Source organism: Carica papaya, chromosome 3 (genome assembly GCF_054855325.1).
Source record: "Carica papaya isolate Zhongbai chromosome 3, ASM5485532v1, whole genome shotgun sequence".
NCBI classification, from domain to species: domain Eukaryota; kingdom Viridiplantae; phylum Streptophyta; class Magnoliopsida; order Brassicales; family Caricaceae; genus Carica; species Carica papaya.
The window spans coordinates 6093502-6105158 of NC_142311.1; the positions used below are offsets into that span (position 1 = coordinate 6093502).

The 11657-nt window shown below is 29.0% G+C and overlaps 1 protein-coding gene across 1 annotated transcript; it reads left to right on the forward strand.

Moving 5' to 3' along the window:
- Window positions 1-2400: 2400 nt before the first annotated feature.
- On the forward strand, window positions 2401-4998 carry LOC110813987 (Calcium-dependent lipid-binding (CaLB domain) family protein). Its single transcript, XM_022041287.2, has 2 exons — window positions 2401-4528; window positions 4845-4998. Exon 1 carries the CDS (start codon window positions 2619-2621, stop codon window positions 4509-4511), a length of 1893 nt encoding a protein of 630 aa, XP_021896979.2. The 5' UTR covers window positions 2401-2618; the 3' UTR covers window positions 4512-4528; window positions 4845-4998.
- Window positions 4999-11657: the final 6659 nt, after the last annotated feature.

An 11657-nucleotide genomic window follows, 5' to 3' on the forward strand; every position in this document is an offset into this window, starting at 1 on the left:
CAGATGATGGGCTGAAAATATATATCATATTTTTACCTTTTTTTTTTTTAAATTAATACGAAAAAGTTAGTTGAGATTTTTTAACCTATTATAATTAATTTAAATGAAAAATATTTTTTTACCTAGAAATACAATAAATTCTCTTAGATTTAACTTATTTCATAATTATAATTTCACTGATATATTAAAATTTAATTATTAATTATATTATGTATACCGTTAATCCATAATATAATCATTGATTAATGAATTATATTATATCAGGTTTCATTATAAATTTATTGAATGGAGATGCTGACTAAAGTTCCCAAGAAGCTCATGATTTGAGAAATAAGGATCACGTGAAATCTGGCTTTTAGCTTTTCTTTTTTCATCGTAAGAGGATTTTGATTAAGCTTTGAGTTTACTTAATTAAAAATAAATTTCATATTATTTTAAAGTTGATGTGAATAAAACTTAACCTTATTGTTAAAATATTTTTAACACTAGACCAAAAATTTCCGTATATATTAAAATATTTAAAGCTTTCTTTTGAGATCTTAGAAAAATATAAACAATTATAATAGTTGATAAAATTTTTCATATATTTTAATAATTGCAATAATTGATTAGCGTTCTCACGTACTTTTTTCATTTCTCTCTTTCTCGACCTCTTCTCTGTTTTCTAGTAACTTTTTTTTTTAAAAAAAAAATATGTTCTCACTTTTTCTTTAAATTCTAATTCTATTTTTAATTTTTTAAATTTTTCTAAATTATTTTTAAATTATTTAAATTTTAATACTTTTTTTAAAATTTCGAATTGACAAATCATATATAAAATTCAAGTCATAATATTTATATATTATTTTTAGTAATACTACTTTTCTCTTTCCAAAGAAAAAAATCAGTACCATGCTATATGTAAATTGTAGAATTCTTACATTGACATTAAATATTAAAAAAAAATATGTTAAATATAAAAATATATACAAAATAAGTTAAAATAATACAAGTCACACACACATAAAAATAGATCATCAAATAATTTTATTTATTTTTTTCCTTTTTGGGTGCTTAACAAATTTGGTGTTGCTTGTTCTAATCAATCTCATCTTCATGTGAGCATTTACACACTAGTTTGGATAAGACTCATATTATATAGACCTACTTGTTAAATCGATGTTAGAGTTAGGGATATTAAAGAGTAAGATATGTTTGGGAACAATTCATATCTCATTCAACCAAAAAATTTTGACCTTTAATTAGAAATAATTATATTTTAATTAAATATTAAATTTATTTTTTAATATTTTAAATAAAATTAAGTAAATAATTGCTTAAACAAACTCGGGAATCAAGTTTATTAAACTTGATTTAAATAGTTGGTATTTATCCAAGCTCATTAAACCTCAATTTTTCATTGAGTTTTTTTTTTTTTTTTAATTGAGTTCGAACTCTTTCTTTTTCTAAATAAGCTATATAAAAATTTAAATTCGATCGGGATATTAATTTCAATGATACAACCGTTGCATAGATTAAAAATATAAAAAATTTGAATAAAAATTAAATTATATATATTTATAATAGTCTGAATTAAAAAAATGCAAGAATAAAATTGAAAGATATAATTCTCAATTCTCAATCAATTAGGTTTGAATTTCTTAAAAGTGTAAAATCTTAAAATGAAATTTTTATCACGTAAAAACTATCGTGTCCAAAATAACATATTAGTTAACTTAATGATCGATTTAAAAAAAAAAAAAAACTTAGCAACTTAATTACAGCAAATTAAAAGGTTTAGGACCAAATTGAAGAAAGAGCAAAATGTTAAATCACTTTTATAATTAAATTTTTTAAATTAAAAGAAAAAAAAAAAAAAAAACCTTGCACCATGAAATAATTTTGAAATTTTAAGACAAAAATTGTAAAATGGTAAATATTTTAATGATTAAAATAGTAATTTTTGTACTAAGTTCTTGTCTTTGTCTGGTCAAACGTTGGTTGTTGACTTGGAGACTTTAAGGAATATACAAGAAAACTGCTTAGAGTTAAAACCGTATTAAAAGTTTAAAAAAATAATGTTTGGGTCATAAAAAGTACAAAATATGAAATTACAATTTAATTAATTAATTAATTGTATTATAAAATTAGTAATGAATATTTAAATAAGTTATATAATTATAGGAGGTAGTTTCTTTTTTGTTATTATATGATATGAAAGTGGGATAACAAGTAGCAATCATAACACCTCAAGAGTTGGGTTAATACCACAAAACTTGGGTTGACTTTTGAATTCCAATCATATATCGGTTGTGTGGCTTATCATGACAGCCAATGGCATCTCTCCACCTGTGTCAAATTTAGCAAATCCCCCTTCCTATTTTCCCGCTAAGTACACCCAAAATCAATCCCCCCCCTTCTCTCTCTCCTCATTTGGCTTGGCTGGCCCTATCTCCTTCCCCATCTTCCCCATCCCCCACCCCCTTCATGTCCGTCTTGCGGGCTACGAAGGGGTTCACCACCTTCATCCTCCTCCTCCTCCTCCTCCTCCTCCTCCATCCTCTCCCTCTGCATATCCTTAAATAAAAAGGAACAAAACCCAAAACAGCCATATATCCATCCATCCCATTCCCCGAACTATGTCTAACGTTATCGCACCCTTTCAGCTCTTGGAGCTAAATATTATCTCTGCTCAGGATTTGGCTCCTGTTTGTCGTCACATGAAAGCTTACGCCGTCGCTTGGGTTCATCAAACTCGTAAACTCAATACTCGGGTTGATGCCGTCGGTCAAAACAATCCAACCTGGAATGATAAGTTCGTGTTCAGGGTTGATGATCAGTTCCTCTACACCGATACCTCTGCTGTCATGATCGAGATATATGCTCTTCATTGGTTCCGTGATATACATGTCGGGACCGTTCGTGTTCTTGTGGGCAATCTCGTTCCTCCCCATGCACGTCCTCAGTTTCACCAGCCACCGCCGGGAATGAGGTTTTTGGCGCTCCAGGTTCGACGAGCCTCCGGTCGGCCCCAAGGGATCTTGAACGTGGGAGTGGCTTTGCTAAATAGTTCAATGAGGAGCATGCCGATATATACCCAGATGAGTTCTTCTGCCGTCGGGTATAGAGATCTTATGGGCGAGGTGGATCCCTATCACCACCACCACCACAACAAAACTGGGTCTAATAAGACCCCTGCACAATCAATTTCCTCAAAGCCTGAGCTGCGGCGCACAAAGAGCGACACCAGTTCGTTGCTGGCCTCTGATCTGAGGCTCAGAATGGTAAGAAGCGGGAGCAGTTCGGTTAGCAGCAAAGGCGGGTCCATGGTCAACGGGTTAGAAATTGAGATTTCATCGATAATGAAGAAAACTGCCGGGAAGAAAAAGACAACGGAGGAGACAAAGGTAAACGAAGAGACAACAAAGGCAACGGTGATAGAGAACAAAGTAATCACCAGTCCTAAAGGTAGCTCTATACTCAGCGCTTCAGAAAGCATACCACCAAGTTCAAAAGAAAAAGTGGATTCGGCAACATCCGAATCAGAATTTGCCGGAGATCCACCGCCGAGAGCCCCCAAGAGGGGTAAACAAGAGAAAAAAATACATGATTCTTTCGAGTCTGATGTTCTCAACCCATCAGGTAAAGCAACACCTCTTTTGCTGATCGACGGGTTTGGTGGCGGTGACCCGCGCAAGTCGCCCATCGTCGACGGGTTTGGTGGTGGTGGTGAGCCGCGCAAGACCCCTAAATCGATTAAGCCTCCAAAGGTGAAACCCTATTCGAATAACAAGGAATACGATGCAGCTATGTCCCCATATCCGTTTTCCAAAACCCACCAATACGAGACCCTGAAGAGAATAAACATGGAAATGGGAACCCCGATGAGATCCAACATAAAGAGCACTCCCAGAAGATCAAACTTAAAAAGTACCCCGAGACGGTCCAATGTAAAGAGCACACCAAGGAGATCCAACACCAATTTCCTCCTCACCCCTATGAAATCTAACCTTGATTTTGGGACCCCCATGAGATCCAACTTGGCAGGAAGACCCATACTCACCGAATCCGAACTGGGTCCGTCTCCGTCCGAGGTGGCAGCCCAATTGGCCAAAGAAAGAGCCGCCCGAGCGGCCCTCTACGATGTCGAGAGCTCCATCATCAGCGAGTGGAGCTACGACGACTCCAGCGTAGAGGGTCTCCGCTCCAAGTTGGAAAGATGGCGTACCGAGCTCCCACCCTTGTACGACCTGGGCGAATTCTCGAGCTACCAAACGAGCGAGACCGAAGCTTTCACCGGTACAAGCGGCGGCGGAGGTGCAACCGGCATGCGCAGCATCAAACACATGAAAGCAAAGGTAGAGAAGAATCACAGCAAGAAAGGATCAGGAGGTGGGCTGTTCTCGTGCTTCAGCAACATATGCGGGTTGGAATGCTCGATCGTATGCGGATCAGACGAGGGAGCGAGTGCGAAAAAGAGAACAAGTAGCAAGCGCAGGACTCCCGCATTGAATAATTTGAGCTCGGTGTGATTAGGTGAATGAAAGAGGTAGAGGCGGGATTTTGATAATTAAATTTGCTGTAAATTATTTTTATTATTTGGCGACGATGATGGATTGATTTCAAACAATCCCATTTTAGCCCAAAACGACACCCCACAAGCCCATAAAACTTGCTTTTGCTGGGGGGAGTTGGGTAACATTTGCTTTTGCTGGGGGGATTAGTGTTTATTATTTTCGTTTTTATTTATTTTTTCATTACAAATGTTAAATTATTTGAATTTATACATGTATTTTATATCTATTTTTCTTTTTCTTTTTTTTAAATCAAAATTAATCTAATGGTGTTTATTCATTTACATGCAGGGGTAGATTTAAATATATGGGCCTCAAATATATCTTCACCCATTACAGACCCAAAGGCCAGATCCACTTTTTTTTTTTTTTTTTTTTGAATCTCCCCATTTACATACTTATGATGAACTACAAAGTTACTGAATAAAATTATCATTCCCATTCATCATTTATCTCTTGTATTATTTTCTTTTTCTCTTCCGAAACTACAAATTTTTTAAAATATTGGAAGACCAATTTTGTTTCAATTCAAGTCAAAATTATTTGAATGAATTTTAGCCGAGTTAAATATTCAAATATTAAAAATTTATTCGTTTAAGATACTGTTAACTTAAAATTCTGAGTTGAATTTGGTACTTGGAGTTGAGTTTAATTTACTTAGAAGAAATAAAAAAAAATTTATATTTAGTCCAAAGAATAATTAATTAGAAAAGATTATGTAAGAATCCAGTATAACTTGAATACCCATTAAATCTCAGGAGAAACAAAATCCAAACAAGTTAATGTTGTATTCTAATTTTTAGGAGTAATTATGATACTCTCAAGAACCCAAAAAAAAAATATATATATATTATGTTGCTTTTCAGACTATAATCAACAAACCATTGAGTGTAAAATCATCACTGTAACATGTATTTTCAAATAAATTTTGATACGTAATAGAAATCTTTCAGAATTTAAATAAATACAAATATAAAAATAGTATGTAAGAATAAATACTAATAACTATATACATGTTAATCTCTATAAAGATTTTATAGACAATAGTTAAATCTCTATGTAGATATAAATATCTTCGCATTTAATTAAAAATAAAAGTGTTTTCCAACATAAATACATCTTATATCAATGCTTGCGCCTATAGGCTTCAATTAAGAAGCAATGCCAATTATCATTGCTTGTATTATGTCGAAGGTTTCCTCTCTTCTCCGATACCTTGAATCACGACTAATACATTTTCATGCGAACCATGTTGAAAAATTGTTTCTCGTAGTAGTTAAAATGGAAAACAAAAACTATTACTTGTTAAAATCTCCTATAGTCTCGTAATCACATGACGTTAACGAACATCTTCCAAATATTTTGAACAATCTCAGTGCTGTAGATATATCTCTAAATGTTATTCATAGATGCGGTGGGCAAAAGTAGTAATTAACGTTTTAGTCAACAAAGAGAGTGATGCCTTTTTCCCCAGCCAAACTACTTTTTGTCCTTTGGAGAATGACATTTAAAAGCAAAGCCATCTTAAATTTTACATATCTCCAATTTATATATACACACACACATTATATATATTCTAATCTTATCCAAATACAACCTTTCATTCTTAATTCTCCAGACCCCACCCACAATTTCTCCCAATAAAAAATTATACAAGAAAAATAATAAAAAAATTAATCAATCAAATCTTATTATTCCAAGTTAATTTAATATCACGATGCTGCTTTATCCAATTCAAGGTATGATATCGCCCCCGAGCCTAATCTCACTCTCATGTGGAGCATCAGGTCTGTAATTCGACTGTCTTCGCTGGTCCTTATAATGCCAATAAAAGAAACAATTTATGATGTGACATCAGACAACCATATCTATACACACACACACACATATATGCAAATCTTGCCTTACACGCTTGTTATTCTTGGAGCTCTTCTCGTCCCTGTATCTCTATGTGTGTGTGTGTGTGTGTATACAGACACACTTATATATGATAGTTTTTTAGCCGTATACCAAAAACTTAACTACCCTTCTGCATGACCACCTTTGTTCAAATGCCATATATATATATATATATTTCATAAATCTATGGAGAGAAAATTATCCATCTCTTAAATTAAATAAGTATAACTTTTCAAAGAAGTATAAATCTTTTTCTTCCTTTTTTTGTTGGATAAATCTGAAAATTTGGGTTGGTAGAATCCAATCCTCGAAGATGATATGTTGGATCTTTCGGTTGCATGTTGAATATACGATCCACCCGCTCGCCCACAACTTCATCAATTTGTATGTATGTGTGTGTGTATATATATGTATATGTATATGTATATCAACTTTCAAATCATATTAAATCATAATAATTAATGGTGTTTATAATTTTTTATTTTATAAAATTCTTCTAATGTTTATTGGGTCTTATCAAGTGATTTTAAACAATAACTTTTTATACTTGGCTTTTGGGTGATATTAAGAGACATTTTCTTTCATTCCTTTCTTTGTTTTTTAACTAAAAAAATTGAACAATTATATTAATTTTTTTTATATAAAATACAGGCTATACTATTTCAATTTTATTTAAAATTTTCAAAATGTAAGTTTTACACTCTTCTAATAGAATTTTTGGTAATTTCTAGTTGAAGTAAATGTAATTTTTTAATATATATACATATAGAACTATTTATTTAAAAATATATATTCTACAATCTCATAATTAGACTACATTTAAGACAAAATCAAGAATTGTTAAGAAATTTATCTAAAAATATACACTTAATTTAATTAAGAGATTATGAAAATTCAAAATATGATTACATTAAAACAATGTGTTACACATTTATCAATTTTCTATTTGGTCATTTTCATCATTTTACATAAAAATTTTACCACCTCCTAATTAAATTATGTGTGAATTAACAAATAAATTTTTTTCTAAAAAATATCAACTTCCTTATAAGCCTATATTTAGAATAAATATAGAAATTTAATAAAACTTATTTACAAATCTACATTTATTTCAATTAGAAAATAGCAAAAAGCATTCTTAAAATGATAAAATTTCTCTCATGTAAAATTTGGTGTAAAATAAAATAATTTTTATCTTATTTTCTTACTCTATCAATTTGTATATGATGAAAGAATTGGTGCCTAAGGAATTTAAAAATGGTTCCATGGATTTCTATCATTTTATATCTCTTTTCTTTTTTATTTTTTATCTTAGTACCATTTCATACTTTTTTACCTTACCATGATTGTTAGGCATTTTGCTTTTGCCCACTTGTTTCTTAGCTTATGTCCATCCTTTTCCCCACTTTATTTTTGTTAAATTATGTAGAAAGTTTCAATCTCTATCTCTAGGTACAAATACAACTAGATTTACTATTTTTTAGAAAATAATAATTTAATTATTTTATAAATTAAACTATATTTTTAATTAATAATTTATACTATACTCTTCATATTCTCATTTTATTATTTTCTCTCTAGATTTTAACGATTTGTTTCAATTCCAAAAGCACTACCAAAAAAAAGAACCGTTATGCAGAAAAGGGAAACGTTATACAAAGTATTTAGCTAATCATGCATTCTAGAATCCTCTGGTCTATTGTTACCATAGTCAGCCATTTGAAGAGCTTATTAACATTATCATAGACAATCTGGTTAGTGTTTCTTGACTTATAATGTACAACATTTAAGTCATGTTGTACTTTTTTCTTCTTTGTATCCAAAAATAAATCATTCAGATCTTTAATATGTAATTAAGTATTACGAAGTTCGAAATATTAAAATCGGGTTCAAGTATTAAGAACTTATTTATCTTTATAACTAGGTAAAATCTTAAGAGACATAAGGATATTTAAACAAAATTGAATTTTAATATATTCAATGTTAAAAAAACCTATTTGTGTACAAAAAATACGTTCGAATTTTTAAAACTTATAATTTTAGAAAAAAAAAAAGTTGTCCCAAAATTTGTACGAAGTTAAAGTGCAAAAACTTCCATAGTATTTATATATCAAATTATTAAGCATATAATAAGATTCCAACTTGAGTGAGCACTATTTAATTTCTAAAATAAAACAATGAAAAATAAGAAATTAACAAGACATTAATTATGTTAAAACATCAAAATGTTTCAAACATAATAACCCATGTACGTTACAAATATTATCAAATATGAACATTTAATTCTATATTTACAGGCTTTAATTAAGTATATCTCCGGTTAATAAATTATACTCCACTAATTCTCATCAAGACATTATTGTATTTTTCAACATAATTATAAGAACTCACCGAAAGTTTTTAAACAAAATAAATTAACTTGTCTGGTGAATGATAAGTATTGGACCCGTGAAGGGCAAGTTGGGAGCTGAAGATTTGGAATTCAGTAATTAGAAATTATATAAAATGAAATGAGATATGTATGGTACGAAATAGGCATGATGTATTTGAAGTTGCAAAAACATTACAGGAAATATTTAAAAATATATCATACATAATTATATCTATATAATCAATGTCTGGTTAAAAATACATGGGTTTGTAATATAATCACCTACGTGTTACCTATAACTTGATAATTACATTACTTATAATACATGACATGTTACCCATAATTATATACAATTTTTACGACATACAACTAGTTTAATTGTACTTATAATATATATATATATGACTTGTCATTTGTTATTAGTAATGTCAGCTTAGTAAATAAATATATTCTGTGAATATATTTTTTATATATACACGTGGTCTTTTAGATTGGTTACCAAATACTTATATTGATATGTAATTCTTTATATATTTAAAATTTAAAAATAATATTAATAGTATATTCATATTAGACAATGATACAGCGAATATGACGAGCCACTCAATATTCATATTTGATATTAAGAGATTTATTCATCTGTACTATAATACACCTAAAATCTATTAAGATGGTATCAATTATACGACGGTATCACATTCAAATTACATAATAAGTTTCTGACTATTTTTCTTATCAAAATTTAAAATTAAACTTGAACTATAACTATGATCATATACAATGATGTAATGACAAATATGTTAAATGCCCTTTTTTTTTTTAATCTTTCTACGTCACAAATTTATACAAAGCATATATCTCTAAATAACCGAGAGGCTTTAAAAAATCAAATAATTATTTGTTAAAAGGAAAATATATGGTTGTGCACGGTCTTAAAAACCACTTGCGTGACGCGTGAGGCATGGTGCGAGTGGGGGAGTTTGGCGGATAGTTGCAGAAAGCGGCGAGCTGTCTCGGACTATAAAGGGTTGGGTTGGGACCCGGGTCAGCCGCGGACTCTGTCGGATGACGTGGCAAACTAAACGGAGCATCGAGTCACGTGACCTTGTCGGTTTGTCCCTCCAAAGTGACTGCCTTTTTAACCTTTGGATACTTTTTTTTATTTTTTTATTTTTATCTTTCCCGTTTCTTGATTTTCTCTCCATATTTTTCTTGACCTCCAAAAATGAATTTCCAATAAATTTATTATATATATTTCAAAATTTAATTACATATTTAATCTTAATTTTTAATTGATAACCCTAATTTTGAAATTGTTAAATTATGATTAATTTCTAAAATAAATATTAATTATGAACTCGAATTTTTAGTAAAAATATATTATAGAAAATGTTTAATTATCTTCTCACTTTGGAAATGGGTGTTAGTTGAAGTAGCCAACAAACAGTCAAAAGAAATGAAACAGTGATTTTGTAATGATAAAATACAGGTTTTAATTAGTTACAATAATTATAATAATTAATGTGTGTTTTGGGATGTAATTAGTTGTCTTTTTAATTGATTAAAAAAAACATATATATATATAAAAAATAAAATAAAATTGTTTAGGTCTCAACTTTGTAAAACAGGGTTTAATGGTGTTTGTCCTTAAAATAGTAGACACAAGTGTAGGATTACAATATGCTTTTGTTTCTAATAAAAACACTTTACTTTACCACTTTGCTTTATGTATATATATATATATATATATGTGTGTGTGTCTCTCTCTCTATGTGTGTAAATAAATATATATATAAATATATATATATATATAAAAGCTAACCTACACCTTTCCTAATTTCCTAAACCTTTGTTATACTTTAATCAAGTATTATAATAATTATAGGCTTCATTTCTTTTTTTTTTTCTTTAATCTCTACATTACTTTTTTTTTCTCTTTTAATTAATACCAAATTCCCATTTTGTTAAGTTACTAAATAGGTTTCATGTAACTTTAAGGCATGAATAAATAATATATAACAAAATTAATCTTTTTTAAAGAAGATGAGGACATATTATGAAATATTATAAAAAATAAATACATGAAATTTTTAAGAAAATATTTTTTAAAAAATGAATGAAATTGGAGAAAGATGTTGTACAAATCCAATTGAAGAAATTTAACTTGAAATTTTGGTAAATGTACATATAATTTATTATTTGAAAATTTTAAAAACAATTTTTTAATGAATTTGTACAATTTTAATTATGCAATGATTTAGTCTTTGTATAGTATTTTTTTATTCACTTTAGTATTTACTTCATTTTTTAATCAAATTATTTTTGATTTAATCACTCTCTTTAATATATTATTAACTTGATAAGATAACTATACATTTTTATTTTTGTTTTTTTTTTACTAATTCAAATTTTTTTAAATTAAAAAAAAAATATTATATAATTTAATACATGATATCTGACGTTACCATTCAACTAATATTTAAATTAATAAAAAAATTAATATATCAATAAATTTAACATGTAAAATTATAAGTTTACTTTTTAAAAAAAATAATTAAATTAATTTAACAAAAAGAAAAAAGACACTAACTAATTTGAACAAAAATTAGATTATTATTTTGTATAGTTTTCAAACTTGTTATATGAGTTATTTAATAAAGTAAAAATCTTAACTTGTGCATTGTCACTTATATTTTCTTTACAAACTATGTAAATAATTAAAACTTTGTAGTAGATTCACCATTATTCTTAAATTTATGAGATTAGATTTATACATGCCCTCTCTAATTTTGATATTTCAAATTCATTGTGAATTATTGTTAGGGAACAAATAA